Source organism: Elgaria multicarinata, chromosome 11 (assembly GCF_023053635.1).
Source record: "Elgaria multicarinata webbii isolate HBS135686 ecotype San Diego chromosome 11, rElgMul1.1.pri, whole genome shotgun sequence".
NCBI classification, from domain to species: domain Eukaryota; kingdom Metazoa; phylum Chordata; class Lepidosauria; order Squamata; family Anguidae; genus Elgaria; species Elgaria multicarinata.
Genome location: NC_086181.1, coordinates 17,911,638 through 17,933,595, shown reverse-complemented (window position 1 = coordinate 17,933,595; position 21,958 = coordinate 17,911,638). Strand labels below are relative to the sequence as shown.

At 49.1% G+C, this 21,958-nt stretch overlaps 3 protein-coding genes across 4 annotated transcripts in view; 1 reads left to right on the top strand and 2 right to left on the bottom strand.

Moving 5' to 3' along the window:
• Nucleotides 1–1,214: 1,214 nt before the first annotated feature.
• EMC10 (ER membrane protein complex subunit 10) lies at nucleotides 1,215–13,276 on the bottom strand. Of its 2 annotated transcripts, none has more exons than XM_063137325.1 (7): nucleotides 13,117–13,276; nucleotides 9,962–10,028; nucleotides 8,166–8,278; nucleotides 7,073–7,177; nucleotides 5,439–5,620; nucleotides 2,531–2,624; nucleotides 1,215–1,322 (listed from the first exon to the last, which is right to left on the bottom strand). In XM_063137325.1, the coding sequence occupies exons 1-7, from the start codon at nucleotides 13,258–13,260 to the stop codon at nucleotides 1,215–1,217; spliced, it is 813 nt and encodes a 270-aa protein (XP_062993395.1). In that variant the 5' UTR covers nucleotides 13,261–13,276. The 2 variants fall into 2 exon arrangements, with proteins under 2 accessions (XP_062993395.1, XP_062993396.1); XM_063137326.1 differs by lacking the exon at nucleotides 1,215–1,322 and adding an exon at nucleotides 2,147–2,318.
• A 1,985-nt stretch (nucleotides 13,277–15,261) lies between these two features.
• On the top strand, nucleotides 15,262–19,299 carry GARIN5A (golgi associated RAB2 interactor 5A). The gene is made up of 4 exons (XM_063138043.1): nucleotides 15,262–15,345; nucleotides 16,892–17,070; nucleotides 18,480–18,732; nucleotides 19,117–19,299. Exons 1-3 carry the CDS (start codon nucleotides 15,262–15,264, stop codon nucleotides 18,730–18,732), a joined length of 516 nt encoding a protein of 171 aa, XP_062994113.1. The 3' UTR covers nucleotides 19,117–19,299.
• Nucleotides 19,300–20,076: 777 nt separating this feature from the next.
• The window catches only part of MYBPC2 (myosin binding protein C2), a 43,974-nt gene continuing 42,092 nt past the window's right edge, over nucleotides 20,077–21,958 (bottom strand). Inside the window, exon 28 of the mRNA XM_063138118.1 lies at nucleotides 20,077–20,137. Coding sequence (XP_062994188.1) covers nucleotides 20,127–20,137 — 11 coding nt within the window. The 3' untranslated portion in view covers nucleotides 20,077–20,126. The remainder of the gene's footprint in view (nucleotides 20,138–21,958) is intronic.

Here is a 21,958-nt window from a genome sequence, read left to right as displayed (position 1 = left end):
TCACAGGGAATGGAGTGGACCCTCAGTGGCTGCTTGTCAAAGTCAGGCTGGGTAAAGCTCCAGGACCAGCCTTCCTCAACTTGGCACCCTCCATATGTGTTGGACCACAATTCCCATCATCCTCAGCCATCCATCCGCTGCAACAAGTTTGCCAATGGCTGGTTCTCTCGCTGGACTCTCTGCTCTGGCCTGCAACCAGCACCATCCAAGACCCGCTCTCAATATACGTTCTGTGAGAGATCTTCCCGTTTCTGCTTGCACCAATCTCAAGGGAACACAAGCTGCATTCTAGGCCTTTCTTTGCCGTGAGGGCAACTTGCAAATAGGAGGCCAGGCATTAGCTGGGGGCGGGGTGGGGTGGGGAGACGTCTTGGCCTCCACACACTGACATATAAAGTTCCATAGAGCGAGCCGTGGCACCCGGCATAAAGGGAATGCATCTCCGCCAGGTTGCTTTGAGCCTACTGTCAGCAATTGCCTTTGTCTTCAATGTTATCAGGAAAAGCAGCTGTAACTTCTTGATTTGACATCCCTTCCCTGCACCACACCACCCACATCAGCCCTTTTCCAAGCTTAAAGGTCCCCCACAGTTTTCAGCCTCTCCTCCAGAGCAAGGAACAGATCCAGTTAAAGAATATCAGGGACAATTTCAACCTTTTTCTTTTTAAGATCAAGTTGCTAGCCCTTATTTTTCATAGGGAAGATGAGACAAAATCCTAGAAACATGGGCATTTTCTATTAAGACCACCTTCCCCAACCTCATGCCCTCCAGATGTGTTGGACTACATGCTGGCCTGGTATGATGGGAGATGTAGTCCACGTCATCTGGAGGGTGTGGCTATACTAAGGGTCCAGGTCATATTACCATGTGGAATTCTAAATCTTGGAAGCAGAACTTGAGTCTCTCCAACGAAGAGGATGTGGTTCAGGAAGGCACAGACACTTGTACCGTCTTGCGGTTATTTGGGGATGAATCCACCCTGGATTTTGAGCGGGACAAGCGCGCGCCCTCCACACGCACCCCTCAGGTTTCAGCAGCTCTCTCTTGTCTCGCTATTAACCCAAATGCAAAGCGGAAGGGGCCTATAAGGCCATCGTGTCCAACAGTTAGCTCTGTTCCCACAAGTCAAACTAGGAGAGGGGCCATTTTTCCTCCGGTAATATTTATTTACATGACCCCCCCTTTCCCCCAACATAGGAAAGACATGCTCCCTTCATCGCCCCCCTCCCCCAGCACTGCCCCCGTTGCCCCCGCCTTGCCCCCCTGCATCAGGTGCTCCGGACATCATTAGGAAAAGCACGATGGGAATAATGTACATCCACTGTTGGAGAAAAAGAGAGGGAGAAAGAGAGAGCGTTACAGAAGAAAAAAAGACCCTCTTCTACGCAAAGGTCCGTCTCTTCCCCACCTTCTCCTGCTGGGCAATGGCCACAGCATTTCTCAGGTCCCAATCCCCCTCAGCAGTCGTCCCTCTGCTTCCGAGGAGGCCTGGCTGGAAAGCAACCTCCGTTTCAGGCAGTGTGTCCCCCTGCCTGCCTGCCCACAGGCAGCGTCCCCCCTCCTTTAAACCCCAATCACAAGACTCCCATCACCACAGATTGCAGCTGATCTCGCCTCAGTGACAGCCAATGGCGGGGAAAGGGTGGTGCCCAAGAGCAGACCTGCCACCAGAAAGAGGGGGTGGGGAGTCTCATTTTACCATGCTGGGAATGAGGAGATGGGCAGGACGAAACGGAAGAGGGGGTGCACCTGGCTCAGTTTCCACAAAAGAAGCCCCGCTTCCCCCCACCCACCCCACGAGCGTTTCACCCAACCAGCAGGAGAGGAGGGGCATCGTCACCTCACGCAGGGAAGACAGTGGGGAAACAAAGGCACTTTAGGGAAACCAGCTCTCGAAGAGCAATGATCTTCAGGGCTTTGGCCGCTCCCAGAATGCACTGTGTTGAGGACAAGAAAATGGCGCTCTGGCCTGTTGGGCCAATCAGCACACAGCTTAACGGTTGGCGTTAGGAGGCAGCCGTGTTGTGCACCCCCAATCGTGACACAGAGGGTGTGCGTGAGACTCATGGAAAAGTCTCAGAGAGGAGAGGAGGCTTCCTTCCCCTCCAAAGAGAAATTGCGTGTGGGGGGGGGAGAGGCGGAGAGAATGAAAGCACTGAAGGAGTCCATGCTGAACAAGAGGTGTGCCAAGAAAGCTGGAAGCAGGAAGAGTTGGGTGTGGCTTTACTTTTGCTCAGGGCTGACGTCCCGGCTCCTGAGGGGCTGCTCCAGAGCTGGTCACTAGGAGAAGCAGTGCCCCGCCCAGGATTAAATGCCACTGCAGGGATCGGGGAGAACAGAGATCAGACGGGGGCGGGGAGCAATGATCTCACTCCACCCCCACCAGGAGCTGAACCAGATTCAGAGTCAAGCCAGCAGGCTAGCTCAGGAGCTTATATTAATTTTGTTGTTGTTTACCTCCAGGAGGGGTGGGGCATGGAGGAGACAGGAGAAGTCTACTTGCCTTCCCCACCCCACCCCATCACTTACATATTTGGCAAAGAAGGATTTCTGCTCCTGGGGATTCTTGGCCTTCTGTGCCTGCTCTTGTTCCATGCGTTCAATAAATGCAGCTGTCTCCGGGCTGTGGGGGGGATGAGAAAGAAAAAGGCCATCAGCAACAACACTGGAAAACGTCCTCTTACAAAGCCAAAAGAGAGACAGGTGCAAAGCCTCAGACTGGCAGTAGAATTAAATGGCATTTTATGGCAACACGTGATATGTACAACATATACCCTGTCTTCCACATGGATGACATCATCATCGCCATCATGTTCTAAGTAAGCATTCCCCACCCTGGTGCCCTCCAGTTGTTTTGGGCATCAACTCCCATCACCCCACCCAGCATATTCAATTTATTTATTTATTTATTTATTTATTTATTTCATTTTTATATGGCCCAATAGCCGAAGCTCTCTGGGTGGTTCTCAAAAATTAAAATCGTAGTAAGACAATGAACAGGTTAAAAGCACAAATACACAATACAATATAAAAAGCACAACCAGAATAAAAACCAGGCAGCAAAATTGATATAAGATTAAAATACAGCGTTAAAACAGTAAAATTTAAATTTAAGTTAAAATTAAGTGTTAAAATACTGGGAGAATAAAAAGGTCTTCAGCTGGCGATGAAAGCAGTACAGTGTAGGCGCCAGGCGGACCTCTCTGGGGAGCTCATTCCACAACTGGGGTGCCACAGCGGAGAAAGCCCTCCTCCTAGTAGCCACCTGCCTCACTTCCTTCGGCAGGGGCTCACGGAGGAGGGCCCCTGAAGATGATCTTAAGGTCCGGGCAGGTACATATGGGAGGAGGCGTTCTTTCAAATAACCTGGCCCCAAACCGTTTAGGGCTTTAAATGTCAATATCAGCACTTTGAATCGGGCCCGGACCTGGACTGGCAGCCAATGAAGCTGGAAAAGGACTGGCGTAATGTGATCTCGCCGGCCAGTCCCTGTTAGTAAACGGGCAGCCCTGTTTTGTACCAGCTGAAGCTTTCGGACCGTTTTCAAAGGCAGCCCCATGTATAATGCATTGCAGTAATCCAAACGAGAGGTTATCAGAGCATGGATAACTGTAGCTAGGCTATCTCTGTCCAGATAAGAGCGTAGTTGGTATATCAACCTAAGCTGATAAAAGGTGCTCTTTGCCACTGAGTTCACCTGTGCCTCAAGTGACAGTTCTGGATCCAAGAGCACCCCCAAACTACGGACCCGATCCTTTAAGGAGAGTGCAACCCCGTCCAGGACAGGGCAAACATCAATATTCAAGCATATTGGGAGTTGTGGGACAAAGCATCAGGATGCCACCAGCCTGGAGAAGGCTGCTTCAAGTGGCGTTTTGCAATTTCTCCCATGGGAATAAGAAGTGAATGAATATTTTGAGTCCTAGGGGGAAAATGGCCTCATTCCCAATCCCTGGCAGAGGATTCCTACTTCCTGTCTCTTAACTCACAAGCACATCCTCTCCTACCAGAAAAACTTCCATTGTCCAGCTCCTAGTCCTTCACACAGAGAACCCAAAAATCTGGACGTCTCAACCCCATTCATTATAAATCTGTGTTTCCTACATCTTTCAAATTCTCCAAAAATGTGACTCTAATTTAATAGTTCCCTTCCATGACAATCCAGAATCCTCAGTTCCTGCCCCCGCCCCCTCTCAGCTCCTATAAGAATTTAAGAGCAGCCCTAATGGATCAGACCAAGGCCCATCTAGGCCAGTTTCCAGTTTCTCCACGGTGGCCAACCAGAGGCCTCTGGAAGCCCACAAGGAGGACATGAAGGCAATAAATCTGGAGAGTTGAACCTCTTTGAGTCCAAGGGCCAAATCTGATGCCGAAGAACCTCTTGGGGGCTGCATTCCAGTGGTGGGCAGAGCCAAAATACCAAAAAAAACCAGCATATTGTCGTTTATAGCTTCAACTGCCAGTAACTAAGCTTTAGAAGAGGCATCTCACCTTTTGGAATGGGGGGGAGGGAAATGCACAAAAACAGGGACCCCACCAACTGGTTGGCTATTGGGGGTGGGGGGGTGGCCATCTGGAGAACCTCAGAGGGCCAGATTGGGATTTAACCCATGGACTTGAGGTTCAACACCCCTGCAACAAACCCTCTCCCACTGCTGCTCCCCAGCACAATGCCTCTAAAACCTGGAGGTTCCATAGAGCCATCATGATCAGCAGCCGAAATTAGACGTACCCTCCATGAACTTGGCTAACCCCCCTTTTAAAGCCATCTAAGACAGCAGCCATCTCATCTCACGGCAGCGGGTTCTACAGATTAATTACACGCTGCATGACAACCAAAACTAGAGATTATGACTCTGTTCAGACGACACACTAAGCCATGGTGAATAAGCATTTTGAGCTAAACATCATGGCTTCGCATGTCGTGTGAACCATTCTTAACCATGGTGGCTACATAACCACGGTCTAAAGACACTCACCATTTGCTGCAAAAGGGTTAGAGGCCTAACCATGGCTTAGCATGTCGTCTGAACAGGCCCATTGAGAAACTCACTCTGTTGGGTTTTAAAAATGGGTTTACCCTATCTGTAACTCCCAGAACCAAGCACATTCCCAAACACAAATGTGCAGTCAAAACTCCATATATTTCAGAAATTACAGTTCGTTCTGTGAAATTTAAAAGAGATGTCTTCTGTGACATTGCGCACGTTTGAAAAACGGGTGCGCACATCCAAAAAGGAGGACAATGGGAAAACGTGCCCATTTGGGAAATGTGCACACAAAAATATGCACAAATCTCTGGGTGAAAAAACCCAACCAGGACGTGATGGGCTTGATGGTGGAAAAATGAGAGCCTTGATGAGAGCGAGAGCGACAGACCTGCCCATCCCTAACGAGAGCCCAATGATTCACACACACCCCGCATACAAAAACTCACACAGCCGCTGGGATGGGCTGCTGGAGAAGGGCAGTGGTATTGAACAGCTCGAGGTCCACGTCCTCCACCTCAGCCCCATTGCAGGAGCCAGGCACGGTGACCACGGAGAGGCCGATGATGTTCCCAGCGATGTCCGTGTGGACCGTCAGCCTGTCGGACAGATGGGACTCCACCATTGAGCACTGCAGAGCAGGGAAGGAAGGAAGGAAGGAAGGAAGGAAGGAAGGAAGGAAGGAAAGAAGGTTCGAACTTATCCTGGGCGAAAAGATGTGCACACGTCGGCCCACCAACCTGCCTCCTCAACTTTCAGCCGAAGCTGTCGGGGTGGCAAGCCTGTCTGGGGACTGAAGCATTTTTGAACTTGGCCGCTGTCTTCCTGCATTCCAGGGCAGTTTCTAACCAATGAGAGCAGCCTTCCCCAAGGCTGGGGCTGATGGAAGTGTCAACCAACACATCTGGAGGGTGGCTGGTTGAGGAAGGCTGGGTTAGAGGAGAATAGTGGTCAAGATCCAAGTGCCTGCAGAGGCGTGTTCTTGGTAGCTGTGCCTGCAAATAAAGAGCTCCTTTCTTCTGGGATTTGCGTCTTTGGGAAGCATCATGGAGCCTTTTTATTTAGTAATGGTGTGTGTGTGGGGGGGGGGTTCTTAGCAGGTAGGGAATGAGGTTTGTGTGTGTTTTTAGCATGTAGCTCTTTAAAACCGTGCTTGCATTGAATATTTATAATATACAGTTACTTGGAGAGTTGAATTATAATAGTTATCACTATTATATCATGCGATAAAGGATCCTTGGGGGAATCTCATGAACGTCCCACCCTGCAAAGACACACACACACACACACACACACACAACACAACATCTAAAGTAGGCGTAAGCGACTTGTTGCCCCCCCCCCCAAGATGCTGTTGGGCTACAACTCCCATCAGCCCCAGCCAGCAGCTAATGCAGAAAGGGAGAGAGGCCAAACATCTGGAGGACCACAAGTTGCCCACCCCTGATCTGAGGTTTGATTAGCTTATGGACTCCAGGATTTGGGACATAACAGGTAGGCAGCCATGGAACCAGTTTTCTAAGAGGTTTCGGAGAGACGATACCTCTTAGACCCTATATCAAAAGTCCCATTTACAGTGGATTGAATCATCAGGTAAGTCAACTTAATGAAGTTCACGGAAGGCGTTTCCCACCCCCTCCCTTCCTCCTGCAGCCCCCAGTGCTGCCATCCCAAAAGCCTCTCCGGAGGATCATGTAGGCCTCCTGAACAGTATGGAAAGGGGGCATGGGAAGTTACCCTTCCATGAACTTTGTTACACTAGCTTATCTGAGGATCCAGGTCAAGGTTTCCTCACAATTTTTCTCTTCCCCCGCCCCAGTCAGAAAAGGAGAATGGGAGAAAATGAACATGGCTGCTCCTGGCATCATCCGAGTCTCCCACAGTCACCCACATCGCTGTTATCTCTGAGCTGCCAAGCCCTGTCCCCTGGAGGAGCCCAAAGAGGCTCCACAGGGCAGATGTGCAACCTCTGCAGGCCAGAGGTTCCCCATCTCTGTTCTAACCATACTCTAGGCAGGCTGAAAGGGAGGATCCCTGCTGAGAGCTGAAGAAGGCTTTCCTGGGAGAGGCAAAGGATACTCACCGCCCTGACAAAAGAAGTGACGTATTCAGCTCCACTCTCTTCTGTGCTCCCCAGGGGCCATTTCGGGATCCGCACACGGTACAGCCCTCCCTCTGTGGCCACCTCCTGGGGTTCGGAGAGAGAGAAAGGACACGGGTAGAAAAAAAAGAGGACATCCTTCACTCCACACCACAGAGCCATAATCAGAATGTGCAAATCAAAATCCAGTGACCTTAGAATGCATTAGTTTAGCTTTACATTGTTTATTTTGTTTCCATCAGGATTTAAACCAACCTCCCTCAATCCTGGGACCCTCCAGATGTTTGGGACTACAACTAGCATCAGCCCCAGTGAACGTGGCTAATGGCACGGGGTAGTGGGAATTACAGTACAAAATATCTGGAGGGCACCAGGTTAGAGAAAGCCATTTTAGAGTCAAATTTTTGGATTTTTTAAAAAAAGATGAAGGGAGAATGAGAGAGGAAGGGAATTATTTCCAGGCTTCTGTCTTCAATCAAGAGAGCTAGGAACTTGCTCTGAATTTTTTTTTAAAAAAATTAAAGCTTCTCAGGATAGAAGAATAATTTATTACGGTCACAAGACCAGCAAAACAGAACAGCAGTGTAAGCACAATAATATTCCCAGGGTCAGCAAGGTAAGACGGGGCAATAAATATAATAATATATAAAAAAAGATAATTAAAAGTACACATAAATAAACAATTAAATTGTACATTGTACATGTCCCACTCATAGGATTTCTTAAATTCTTAGGATTTAAGAAATTGAAGCGTTATCACAGTCAGATGGTATCATCCCTCGTCGACAAGTTATCAGGATGCTAACATAACACATTCCAAAGCTCACAGACACATGGCCCTGCTAACAGCTAGCAGGGTAGATCAAACAGCACACGCTACTCACCCAGCATCACAGCAAGCATCCATATGGGTTAACAGCAGGCGAGGTTAGCCTGCAACTTTCCCCGTGACTTGCACACACACACCCAGAAGGATGTTGCCCTCTTCCAAAATGCCCCCCATTCCCTAACTAACTGGGCCTGCTTTTCTCTCCACAGGCAAAGCCCAGGCACCTCCCCCTGCACCTGTACTCACCCTGAGTTTGTTACGCTCCTCCTCAGTTAATTGCTTCTGGTTTAGTGAGAGGCTGGGCTCAGGGCCCATATTCCACTGGAGGGTGCCCCGCTTTTTGAATCGGATGCTGTCATCTGTGGGAGACAGAAAACCCAGGAGAGTCCTGGAACCTGGTCTTACCCAATCCCCACTTGCATACTATAGCCGGGATCTGAGTTCGGCGCTGTTGGCATGAGCATCCTCCAAGTGGGCTTCTGCTCATGGGATGCTCCCGTCAGGAAAAGGGGGTGTCTCCTCTATCCCTCCTTCTCTCTGCAGTCCCTTCCCCACACCCCACAAATCTCCTCCTCTGCAGGAGAAGGGAAGGGGGAATTGACAAAAATCATCTCCCCTGCCCTTCCACTGGTGAGATCCTCTGCTGGATCTTGGCCCTCATCCGTGAACAGAAGAAGCCTTTCCATATGCAGAAGCCTAGTTAGGATCGCAGCCTGTGAAACCGGCAAGGCCCAAGTGTCTGCCCAGAGATTCCAGGAGTCCCGACTCCCACTTCACTTCCCTCTTGTGATCCAAAATAGTTCGTCTCTCCCCAGACAAGCCAGGGAACACTTCCCTGACCCTTTCCTCGCCATCATCTCAGAGTTAGAAGGCACCCACATGTCACACTTTACTTTGCCCACTACACAATCCAGCCCTCTGGCGCAACACAAGAGCAGATACAAAGCAGAAGGGTCTTAAGGTGCAATTCTATGCACGTTTAGACAGAAATAAGTCCTACAACTGCCAGCATTCCCCAGCCAGCCTCAATGCCCTCCAGATGTTTTGGACTACAACTCCCATCATCCCGGAGATGCTGGGGGTTGTAGTCTAACGTATCTGGAGTGCACCAGTTTGGGGAGTGCCGAGCAAACTCCGTAGAGACCTCAAATAAGGTTATAACAGAAGGATGTTTTAAAATAACATTTAAAAAGGAATCTTCTGCTTTTTGGAGGCCAAGCAGCGGGACGCACCCAGCAAATGCTGCGGGAAATATCGTGGGTTCATTAACCCATGATTTGCCGCCATTATGTGCAAATCGGGTCTGGGTGTAGCCTAGGTCATGGGTGGCCAGAAGGTATATCTCCAGATATTGTGGACCTCAAGTCTCAGAAGCTGCTGTCAGCATGAGCAATGGTCAGGAATGCTAGGAACTGAAGTGCAAAGCATCTCGGATCTACTTTGTGCCCAGCCCTGGTGCAGGTAGGTCCTGCTTGTGGACTCCCCAGAGGCATCTGATTGGCCACCATGGGAAAGAGGATGCTGGACTAGCCAGGCCTCAGGCCTGATCCAGCAGGGCTGTTCTTATGTTCCCATCTTACGTTAAGTGCAATTACATACCACCCAACCCTACCTGATGCACCAGAGAAAAATGACAAAATCCAAAGGTGCATTTCAGAGAGGCAAAACCAAACAAAACACACCTTGCGTGAACCGGGAATCTCATGATAATTCTCCTCCTATATGGAAGCCTAAATATCAGGCTAAATGTCCAGGGTGAAGGAACACGGGAGGTAGGGAAGCCCTCACCACATGCATTCAGTTGTATATTTGCATGCAAGTGTGTACGCACAGAGGCTTGTCCCTTTCCCATTGGGAAACTGTTTGCATGTTACATCTATAGGCTCCGTGCAACTCATCTGAATACACGTAGGTTGGGGATGCCCCCCCACCAGTGCCACAACCCCTTCTCACATGCTCACTCACCCTGGCTGTGTTGTCCGATTAAGGCTTCGAACCCCCTTTGCCCCTCCCCACCCCACACGCTCCCCACAAATACTTACCCAACTCAAACGAATGCTCCAGCTGCAGACTCAGCCCACAGGCCTCAGAGTCACGGGCCTCACCTGGCTGGAAGCAACAGAGGTGGATCACAGACAAATCCCAATATTCCCTCTTGGTTTCTGCCCTCATCGTCCGCTGTCCCCACTTCTGCCCCATACCACCCTCACCCCCTGTGTCCTTATTAAACAGGTGGAACACCTAACATCTTACATTGTAAGCAAGGAATAGTGGTGCAGTTCATACACAGCAAGAGAGAAAAACTGTAAACAAAATGGGAAGGGTATGAAATGTTGAATCTGTGCCTTTTCTATGTAAAGCTAAAATGTATGCAAGATAAGTAGTGACGAGTTACAGCAAGAGTAACGAGAGAGAATATGGTTTTCCTAGATTGGCTATATTCATTTAACATGAATTGTGGGAGGAGCAGCTCTGGTCTTTCTCAAGACCTAAAAATTGAATCAACTTTGGTGACAAAATCTTGCTCAGCAATTTCACATTGAAGTCTTTTTGTAGCTAGTGACTTGGAGGCCGGTAACACAGCGTCCTGGGTGACTGAAATATTTTCCTACTACTTTGTAAATGTTGCCACTGTCAATGTGAGATTTGCATCAGCTGTGCTGACCCATTTGTCCTATGTAGACGGAAGAGGGCACTGTTGACAGGTGATGGCATCCATCAGGATTGGTGAATGAGCTGATGTTACTGGGTCTTGCGAGAGTTGCCCAAGCAGATATGGGCACAGGAATGACATCTGGCTTTGTTGAACATTTAAATATGAAAGTGCATTTTGGGTGTGAAAGGTAACGTTAAGTAATAGTAAGACAATTCAATTTGTGGGACCAATTGCAAGTGTCAGAAAGAAGTGAGGATGGATTTTAAGCAAAAAGAAAAGGGGCTGATAGGAAAAGAGACAAGGATATTACAGGGCAAGATTTAAAAGCCCCAGTATGCAATAATCTTTAAATAGGTTAGAGAAAGTATCATGTAGACTTAAATAGGTTGGGCTGTGCCAGGTGCAAAACAATTCCCAGGTTGCACAAAAATCTGTAAGGCCAGAAAAGCAATGTTAGTCTTTTGAAAATGATTTGGAAGACCATAGCAAGCAATTTTTGGTGGAAACACCTCTACTGAATTATGAACACCTGGAGGCTGCAATTCTGTACAATTCTTAGTTGGGCGTATGTGTAAGCTTCCTTGAACTCAGGATTTATTTCCTAATAAACGTGTACAGGATCATGCAATGTATTTTTTTTACAATTGCATCCTACCTTTCCTCCAAGGAGTTCAAAGCAGCATGCCTGCTTCTCCTCACCGGCCCACCCTATTTTACTCTTACAACAGTCCTCTGAGGTTAGAGTGGGCTGAAAGAGATGGCAACTAGCCCATGATCACCCAGTAAGCTTCATGGCCAAGTGAGGAATCATGTGGAGCAGACTTCCCATCAACCCCAGCCAGCATGGCCAATGGTCAGAAATGCTGGGTCTCTGTAGGCCAAAACATCTGGAGGGCACCAGGTTGGGGAAATCTGCTCTAACCACTACATGATGGTGGCTCTCGGGTATCAGCCTCCTCTGTTGTCATCTCCTACCAAGGTTGCTCCCATCCAAAACATCAGATCCTAGTATTCTGAGGCACCATCCTTTGCCTTGTTTCTAAGTGATGGCTCAGCTCATGAATATTAATGACACAGGGGCCATGTTGATGATTTCCCCTTCTTCATGTATATTAACAAGGAGACTTCCACCCACACTATAAATATTATGTGTGGTGGGAAAGGACAGAAGTAATACCAGAACCCAGGGTCATTCAATGAAGCTGCATAGTGGCAGATTCAGGACAGTCAAAAGGCAGTAATTGGGTTATTTGGTTGTGTTTCGAAGGGTGGGTATTTACAAATCCTCCAATTTTTGTTTGCAAGATAAAATCAAGTCAGGATGCCTAAACATGATAGAAGGGTGGGTGTGGGAGATGTGTCAGAGGCATACAAAATGATGTCAGAGGCATACAATATGATGCATGGTGTGGCGAAAGCAGATAATTATAATCCTAGAACTCAAGAACACCCAGTGAAGCTGAACAGTAGGAGATTCAGGACAGATAAAAGGAAGCACTTCTTTCTATAGAACAAAGTTAAACGATGTAACTCACTGCTGTAAGATGCGGTGACAGCCACCAACTTGGATGGCTTCAAGAGCAGGTTAGGCAAATTCATGGAGGAGAAAGCTATCAATGGCTACTAGTGCTGATGGCTATGCCTACCTCCAGTATCAGAGGCAATAAGCCTATATACACCACTTGCTGGGGAACATGGGTGGAAGGCTTCTATTGCACTGTGTCTTGCTTGTGGGTCTCTGGTTGACAGCTGGTTGGCCACTGTATGAACAGAGTGCTGGAATAGAGGGACATCAGTGGAGGCTGGTAGCTCCAATTTCAGTGGGGCTGTGATTTTTAGTCAGAACTGGCCAGAACTCTAAAGGAGCTATCCAAGGTGCTGGACTCTCTCCCCAAACCACTTTCAGCACCTCGGACAGCTCCTTTGGAGTTCTGGCTGAAACCCAGAGTCACAGCCTCCACATCTCTCAATGGCTGCTAGTCCTGACGGATATCGATTATTCCTTCAACGAGCAGAGTTGCAGCCTGCCTAGGGTGACCCTATGAAAAGGAGGACAGGGCTCCTGTATCTCTTAACAGTTGTATTGAAAAGGGAATTTCAGCAGGTGTCATTTTTATATATGGGGAACCTGGGGAAATTTCCTCTTTAGAGTTAAAGCTGCAGGAGCTATACTAGAGTGACCAGTTACTAAAGAGGGCAGGGCTCCTGCAGCTTTAACTGTTGTGACGAAGAGGGAATTTCACCAGGTTCCCCATATATACAAATGACACCAGCTGAAATTCCCATTTCTATGCAACTGTTCAAGACAGTCTCTCGCAAACCTCTAGCAGCAACACAGTGCTGGAGAAGCCCTGTCCTCCTTTTCATAGGGTCAGCCTACCTAAGCCTGCCACTAAGGAGCCACTGCAGGAGGCGGCTGTGACCTTCCCATCTGGTGGGCCGCTCTTCCTGCTCACTTAATATTAATGAGCCGGTTTCCCGACAGCCAATCCCAACTCGGCCCTCGTGTATACTTAATCAGCCGTTCCGCGACGGGCTTACCCTGAGGCCCGACTCTCCTCGACAGCTCCCGGCTCCGGCGGCCTGGGCGAGGAGGAGCAGCGGCGGCGGCGACAACCAGAGCAGGAGAAGGAAAACCAGGGCAGGGAGGCGGAAGGGCCTTCCAGCAGCCCCCACGGCCGCCATGGCTGCCTCCCCGAGTCACGTGACGGGGGAGCCGAGGCGGCCGCAAGGCAGTATGGTATCGACGCAGCACCCTAGAGGAGGAGCAGCGGAGAGAACCAATCACTTGTCGCCTGCGTTTTGGCGCGCGCGTAGACTTTTAAGTCCGGTCTAGGTGCGCGCGCAGGGGGCAGGTCCCAAGCTCCGCCCCCTTCTGGCTCTTTGGAAGCGTTGAAGTTCCACTGCAGGCGTGGGCGGCCGAGGAGGACGAAGCATCCTTTGGACCAGCCTTCCTCAACCTGGCTGGGGCATTCTGGGAGATGCAGTCCAACACGTCTGGAGCGCCCCAGGTTGAGAAAGGCTGCTTTGGACGTTTACTTGGAAGGAAGTCCTAATGAATTCGATGGGACTTACTTCCGAGTATGAACGTGCTTCTGTGCCTCCTGCAGTCTCTCGCAAACCTCTAGCAGCAACACAGTGCTGGAGGGAAGCAGCCTACAAGTTTCCACCATCACTCCCAGCCCTCCAGGTGTGTTGGACTACAACCCCCATTGCCCTCAGCATTTCAGGCGTGCCAAGCTACAACACCAATCACCACCACCACCAGCACTCCAGGTGTGTTGAGGTGCAACCTCCCCCCACCAACATCCCTGGCATGGCTGGGGTGATGTGGATTGTGATCCAACACATCTGGAGAGCATCAGGTTGGGGAAGGAAGCTCTGCCTCTGCTGGTGGTGCAGGAGCAGGCAAATGAAATGCAGCATGTACACACACATAATAGGGGCATCAACTGCACTAGAGGCTGGGGGAGATGCACCTTCTTCAGCCACCTGAGCTTTCTCATCTTCATATTTTTTTGCTTGAGACTCTGATCATGCCATAAATTGCAACTGACATGGCTTTCATTAAAAACAGCACCAAAATTAGGCTTGTGATGCTTGAATACAGCAAATACATGTACCTGAGAGTTCAAATAATCCAGGTCTTCCAAGACCCAACCAGATCTTCTTGTGTGTGTGTGTGTGTGAGAGAGAGAGAGAGAGAGAGAGAGAATTAATTCTCAGTCTGATAACATGTGGCACAGCCCCCACCTAGACTATACCATTCAGACTGCCAATGGAAGTTTATTTTTACCCTCTCCTTTCTTTTCTGATTGGAGAATTCTTAGCAAGTCAAGACAGATGTGATTGTCCTGCAGCATTTTAGCTCTTGTCGTTTTCTGCTTCGCTGTCATTTGTCCTCACCTCTTATACACACACACACACACACAACCTCAGATACAGGCAGGGGAAGTGCAGGGCTTTTAAAATTTTGGTTTTTGAACTTCTAGTTATTATTGCCAGCATTTACTAATAATTAGATTAGATGGGGAGTCACCCAAAAAGTGATGAATCCACATTGCTATTTTTCTTTGCCTTGGGCAGGGGATTAAACGGGGAGACCTGAGATTGTCTCATCTGTTCCTTGCTTTTTCTGTGCTCTTGGGTTCAAATTACTGTTTTGAAATTTCTCAGTATGTTTGCTGAAATTGCATTCCTGCCTGAACAGAAGGAGTGTGGTGAATCTTGGGGGGGGGGGGGGGGGTGTCAGACTTTCAGCAAAGAGAAATTAACTCGACTCCACTGGCCTTACACCCTTTCCTCAGATCCTGCCCTACCCTGGGGCAAAATGAGGCAACTGCCTCCAGTGGTGAATATTGTGGGGCACGGGCTGCAAGACTGAGTGAGCTCTGTGTGCCACATGGCCTGCCCTATTCCCTCAGGTGCAGTGGAGAACACTGGTCATCAGTGCTAGTGTGAGATTCTAGTCTGGTCATCTTGTGTATCTGCAATGGGGAGTGGGAGCCATCTTGTCCTTTGCCTCAGGCAGCTGAATGCCTCAGCCCATTCTGTCCTTTCTGCTTTCCTACCATCCAACCAGACTGGATTTCCCCACGGTGTTCATTTTCTTCTTGTGTCCCCAACAGGTTCTAGTCCGCAGTAGCCTGGACCCCTTCTGTGCCCACCGGATGTCCAAGTTTTGGAATGGGAGACCTGCGGAGGTGCCTAGCCAGCGGGGAGTATGGCGTGCTGAAAGATTGTCCCCTATTTGAAAGCAATTTTATGCAGGTGAAGCACCATAGGAGAAAGTTAGAAATGTGCTCCCATATGTACCTAACTGGACCATTAAAGTCATCATCTTGAGGGCCTCCTCCAGGTGCCTCTGCCAAATGAGGCAAGAGAGAAGGCCTTTCCAGTGGTGATGCCTTTCCCAGAGAGACTCACCTGGTGACCACATTGTAATTTTTTTGGCACCAGGTGAAGACCACTTTTTTCATTTTCCCACAAATGTTTTTGTGTTCTTAGATCTTTGCAGTCAGGTGTTGGTTTTAATCCTCTGCTGTTTTATTTTCAATGTGCATTTTATGCTTTTATTTGTGTGCTACCCAGAGAGCTACAGACCATGGGTGGTTTAAAATGCAAGAAATATATAAATAAAGCTCAGAAATCCCAGCATCTTGGCAGGCATTGAGTGACCGAAGCAGCTGCCTCAGGCAGAAGACTTGGGAAGTCCAGTGAAAGCTGGCCAGTTGTCACTTAAGCAGAGGTGTCACCCAGAATCAACGAGTTTTCAGTCAGTGAATCAAATGATTTGATCTGCAAACATTTGCATATGTTTTAAACCAGGGCTGGGTAATTTCTGACCTTCCACATGTTTTGGTCTGCAACTCTTGCAAGCTCTAGCCAGCATAGCCAATGGTTAGGAATAATGAGAGTTGTGGGTCAAAATATCTGGAGCTCCACACATTGCCCATCCCTGATTTAAATAGTGGATTTGATGGGGAAAATATATGTTTTTATCCAGTCTTTATATATATCACAGCAAGCACCATCTTATTAGGAAAGGCATTCCCTCCTGTGGGAGAAGCTAGAGAGAGAATGCTTCTTTTACGGTAGTGTCTTCTATCTGCAATTTAAATAAGTACTTCTATTTAAAACTTAACTGTTTTTAATATTTAAAAATGTAACGAGTTTTTACAAGAATGTGTTGCCTGAGTAATTGGGGATGTTGTTGATAAAAATGTTCTCAGTCAATTCATGTGATTAATCAATTAAAGATTTCGGCACGATGTGTAATTTATGTTATTTTGTTTAAAATGGGGAGCTCTCCATTTTAGATTTTAGACCTGCTCAAATGTCCTGCCCCACCTCTGCTCTGCCCCATATCTCCTAACTAACCTCACTGCCAGTCCCATTCAGAACCCAGAAGTCCTTAGTTCACATCCTGTTCTAACCTACCTCTATGTCACCATAAAAGCTAGGAATCTGTGTATTCTAGCTTCTACTCAATGACGTGTTTTTCCAGAAAAAATATCAGTGACCTAAATATCAGTGACCTAAAATTTAGCAACTTTGATTTATATTCCATACATATTTTTTTACTACAAGTATACCATTAATTTGGCATGTTTTATAAGAAAAACGAAGTCTTTCAAATAGTCAAAAGTTGAGCTATTTAAGTAGAATTATATGAGTCTTTGGGTAACCAGGTGTTGCTGGCCTGCCTGTTTGTTTTCGAGTCATCATGCAAATGCTACCGCAAGATGTTCTCCGGTGATGGTTAGTGACTATGAAGGTGCAAAGAAGCCCTCAAATTAAATCTCTGTCTTTCTAGGTTACCAAGACAGGGGACGTAGCCAACAGGGTCACCGTGGGCATTGCCGCCACCAGCCCGAGCCTGGAACTGCCTGATCTCATGTTGCTGGCACGGCCGGCCCCATCCTTAACGGGGGAATGTGAGTGCCAGTGCCCTGAAGCACTGCCATTTCCTGAGGAAGAGCTGCAGCTTTTTGGGTGAGACCCTTCCGCAACGTACCCACACCCATACGCAGCACGTGTCTGCTCAGAAGGAAGCCCCACAGAGCCCTACGTCCGTGTGATTGCTGCCTGAATTTATCTGCAGCATTTTGACCCCATTCTTGAGGGGGGGGCGGCGCAAAAGGCTCCCAGAGCAGCTGACAAAAATCAGTCATCTGACAGTCCCTGCCCTCAGGCTAGCAATGTGAAAGGCACATCGACACAAAAGGGATGGGAGGGAGGAAACCAAAAGCAGAAGTCAAGCACCAGTTCTTAATTTCAACGTTCTTGTAGGTGTTCTTTCTGGCAGGAAAAGGCGAAACCAGCTTCCTTCAGCTGTTCCTTCTCTGGCTAATACATGGGGCTAGGTTGGTCTCCCCCTTGCCACAACGTTTATCCTGGGAGCCCGGTGGGGGGGGGGTGCCACCTCCCAGGTAGCCCTTGGTACTCTGGCCAATCTTGTGGAGTGGGGGGGGGGAGTCTGGAGCTCAAGGTTGCCTGGAAGAAACGTTTCCTGATTCTGAAGACTTCCTGATGAGCAGCTTCAGAATCTCTAGGTCAGCCTTCTCCAACCTGGTGCCTTCCAGGAGTTTGGGACTTCAACTCCCAGGAGAGCCAGCTGTCAGGGTCCATCGTCAGGATTGCTGGGAGTGGTCCTGAGGGCTGCCCTATGCTGGGCCCAAGCCGTTGGGGGCATTATGGGTCATTGAATTGGATCTACAAGGCAATAAGGGAGCACCCTATTGGAATGGCCACAAGGTCTCCTGAAATGCTGACACGCTGCAGCGAGAGCAGCATCTTGGCGCCGGAGGAGGGTTCTAGGGACCAGAAGATTCGAACATATAAGACCGATTCTGGCCCGCTTGCATTGGCTGCCTGTATGTTTCCAACCCCGATTCAAGGTGCTGGTTTTAAGCTATAAAGCCTTACATGGCTTGGGACCACAATACCTGACGGAACGCCTCTCCCGACATGAACCTACCCGTACACTGCGCTCAACATCCAAGGTCCTCCTCTGGGTGCCTACTCCGAGGGAAGGTCAGAGGACAGCAACAAGAGAGAGGGCCTTTTCTGTGGTGGCCCCCCAGTTGTGGAACAATCTCCCTGATGAGGCCTGCCTGGCGCCAACATTGTTATCTTTTCAGCGCCAGGCAAAGACTTTTCTCTTCTCCCAGGAGTTTAGCAATATGTAATGAGCCTGGGTTTGGTTTTGTATGTTTTTGTGTTTTTAAATTTTTCTATATTGTTTTTAAGTGTTTTTATCCTATGTAAACTGCCCAGAGAGCCTTGGCTAAGGGCGGTGTACTAATAATAATAATAATAATAATAATAATAGTAGGAGTCTCGCTCCACTTTGTCCTAAATAACACATGTGGAACCCTCTCTCCTGCCCTCTCCTCTCCCAGGCTTCTGCCCTTGAAGTTTGTCCGCCTCTACATCCATGACGAGTCACGATTCCAGATCAAAGTCCGCCTGGCCAATGGCCGCACTTTCTATCTGCAACTTATCACGCATCCCCTCAAACAGGAGCACGTCTTTGGGCAGTGGGTGCGGCTGCTGTACCGCCTGCGCTTTTACCACTCAGACGCTCCCATCACCTATGAGCAGGGAGCTGCGGCCTACCGCCATCAGAACCGGAGAACAAGCGGCTTGTCATAGGTGAGCCTCCCCCAGGAGCCCCGACAGTCCGGGCTGGCGGCTTGGACTTCACAAGCAGCCCCAAATAACAGTGAGGCATGCCGGTTCCCTGGACTTATGGGGGGGGGGGGGAGGAAAGCAATGGTCGCTCCTTGGGCCTGGGGATAGGAAATCCCTCAACGGAGAGGCAGCAGTGAGCCTGGAGAGGCTATCGGGCACTCAAGGGAACCAGCCAATGATACAGAACCTGGTGCCCAGGAAGCCACAGGCCTTGGCCAGTTAGGCCGCAACGCCTAGGAGCATTCAGTTCTGGGGCATTTCCACATCTCAAAGGGCTTCAGAGACCCCTATTTTCCTTTGTTGGCCCCCTATACATCCGTGTCTCTGTTTCTCCGTACCTTCCAGCAGGAGGAAGAGAGCACATGGGCTCTAGGTGAGGAAGAAGATGCACCAGGGAACCAAGGATTTCTTTATCTGCCTCCCCAAAACTAATACAGAACAAGGTTCCCCTCCCAGGCAGGCTCCCTAGTCTTGGAGAAACGTCCTCCCTGTGCAAAGTTGCTGCAGTGACCCCCGGTGAGGAGACAAACCCACCCCGTCCCCCGTCCCCACAATAAAACCAGTGAACATAAACGATTTCTGTTCAATTGATTTTCAACGTCGTCTGCTCAGACCGGCTCTCCCTCCACATCCAAAGCTGGGTTGTCTCTGCAGCTGTTCCCTTGCTCCCAAAAAAGAGGGACGGGTGCACAGATCATCCCATCAAGATCACTTTATTGATACAACGACCGACCTGACGGACACATGGACAGATTACAGGGGTGGGTTAGCTGGTCTGTGGTCGCTCCTTCTATCCAAGCATGATATGTGTGGCTTCTTTGGTGTGGGGAGGGGGCATATACCTCGATGCCCCCCTCCCCAGCGTCGGCACAAGGCAGGAAGGGACACCATGGAGAAAAGAAGGGGGTCTATCATAAGCTGTGGAGAGAAAAGAGCAGGAATCAGCCCCACTGACATTTCAGGGGTATATGTTGGGGAGGCAAAGAAAGCTATTCACTCAATGGTCCCCTCCACACTCAGATGTCGCTCTGCTTTCCAGATATGGCTCCTATGCACTCTCCCCACAAAATGCCCTGAGGCTCTTCACACCCACGCTAAATCAGGTCTGATACCCAACGCATAGCCCTTCTCTTGCTCCACAATTGAAGATGCCGGTCGGCCAGCTCCCCTTTCCCAAGCCTCAACCTCTGATCTCCTGGCTCTTTCCTGCCCTACCCGAGCCTTGTTTCTGGATTTGTAAAGCAATCCAACGTTTCGCCTTGGAATCTCGGGGGCTGCTTGTTCCTCTCCGGTGCGCCAGGAAGCGTGTGACGTGTTACTCACCTCTTCCAGTCTTGGCAATCATGGTGAAAGGATTACTGCGGTGCTACAAGAGGGAAAGAGCAGAGAAAGGGGAGTCAAGTGGGAGTTCTGGTGGGCTTACTCTACACCAGCCTTCCCCAACTTTCTTTGGCTGCAATTCCCATCATTCCCAACCAGCACCTGCCTGTCACCCTCCACACGTGTTGGATCACAATTCTTATTGTCCCCAGGTGGCTAAGCTGTCTGGAGTTGATGGGAGTTGTGGTCAACACATCTGGACGGTGACAGATTGGGGAAGGATGAGAAAGGATGAGCAAAGGTGTTTTCTGTCTTCCACTCATCAGAACAGGTGCTCCCATCCCTGTTGAACAGAGGTGGGGTATACAGATGGGGGCCCTCCCTTGTTAACAAAACTGCATTCTGTACCCACTAAATTAATACCGGAAGCCCATAGACCTTCTCTTCCTCTGTGGGAGATATTGTTGATATGGCAAAAGTGGCTGAAGGGAGCCATCACTGGCCCTTGCTCTCCCATGTGTGTCTCCGGAGTGGAAAAAGGAAGACGTGTGTGCATGATTTTAGTGGGTATACAATATGGGTCTATTGCCAGTATCCATGAAAATTGTAGCCGGGGCTGTGCAGGGATACTGTGGTTCCACAGGAGCACAGAAAATGTGCAGACTGGGTGGTACTGCTGGACGCAGAATTCTGCTTCCTGGGATTCTCAGCCTTTTTTGAGGGGGAACAACTGTTTAAAGCAAGTTTCTAGCCCTTTTGAAAGGACGCCAGTAATACCTGGCCCAATTTGAGAGGAGATGGCTCAACATTATTAGTGGCTGGAGGTGAGATTTCAGTGCCCTCTAACTCCTTGATCCTCCCCAAACCAAGACAAAAAAAATTGATTTAATGAATTAAGTTTTTGTTGATATAGAATTTAGACTGCCTGAGCACAGAATTTTGATTTATTTGGGGTTTTGTACCGAATACGCAACTGCAGTGTTACTATAATGCGTGATGTGCCCTTTGACGAGCAAAATAGGTCAGATGACCCACCTCTGCTGTTTCAATGGTATATAAGCCGTCAAGTTACACAGACTTCTTCATCAGTTCACCTCCCATCCCTGCCTCTCTCCCCATCCTTCTAATTGCAGCATTTTAAGGGAACATGCAAAATCTATAGGTATAAACCCAGGAACCTATATAACGACAACCCTGGACAGCAGGAGGTCAAATGAAAACCAAAGTGAACGTTCCACACACACACACAATGCAGAATTTAAGCCCCCCTAGCACAGTGCCTTCTTTGCCCCCCCCCACTTCAGTGCCCCCCCCCTCACTCAAACATATGTTTACATGGCGGCAGCAGGCAGCTACAAGTGGCTATTTCCAATTTCCCACAGCAGCCCAGGGCGCCCGATGCATTAGGGCATTGTGGGTAACAAAATGGTGGCTTGCAACTGCCCAGCATGTGTGACCCAGGGCAGTTGTACTCAGTGCCTGTGGGCCCTGATGAGTTGCCTGAGGTCCCAGTAGCTGCCAAGGGTGCCAGGTGCTTACCTTTGGGTCTCTTTGGAAGACTAGAAGTGGAAGAGAACTCAAGCAAAAGTTCTGATTGCCAATTAGGCCCCAAAAATGAAACCTGGTGTCATGGTGTCCTGCTGGACCTTAGCCAAGATTCGTAAGTGTTTACATCTGCAATCTAGGAGAACTTCTACACTTTGGGGGCAGCGTGGGGGGGGGGGGTGTCTCTAGGCTTCTGGAGGTCAGGCAGGCACCAACACTGCACTGCTTCCGGCACCTCCTGAAAAAAGCTCTTTTCCAGGAAGCAATCCTGAACTGACCAGCGACAGTTTTTATTGGCATTCTGTTTTAAAATGAACAATTT

Coding starts and splice junctions, on each gene's coding strand:
- EMC10 (XM_063137325.1), bottom strand. CDS start 13,260: ATGGCGGCCGTGGGGGCTGCTGGAAGGCCCTTCCGCCTCCCTGCCCTG. Junction 7,178..8,165: donor AGGAGCGTAACAAACTCAGG/GTGAGTACAGGT, acceptor TCCGAACCCCAG/GAGGTGGCCACAGAGGGAGG. Junction 5,621..7,072: donor TCACTTCTTTTGTCAGGGCG/GTGAGTATCCTT, acceptor CCTGCTCTGCAG/TGCTCAATGGTGGAGTCCCA.
- GARIN5A (XM_063138043.1), top strand. CDS start 15,262: ATGGGAGACCTGCGGAGGTGCCTAGCCAGCGGGGAGTATGGCGTGCTG. Junction 15,346..16,891: donor TTGAAAGCAATTTTATGCAG/GTGAAGCACCAT, acceptor CTGTCTTTCTAG/GTTACCAAGACAGGGGACGT. Junction 17,071..18,479: donor GAAGAGCTGCAGCTTTTTGG/GTGAGACCCTTC, acceptor CTCCTCTCCCAG/GCTTCTGCCCTTGAAGTTTG.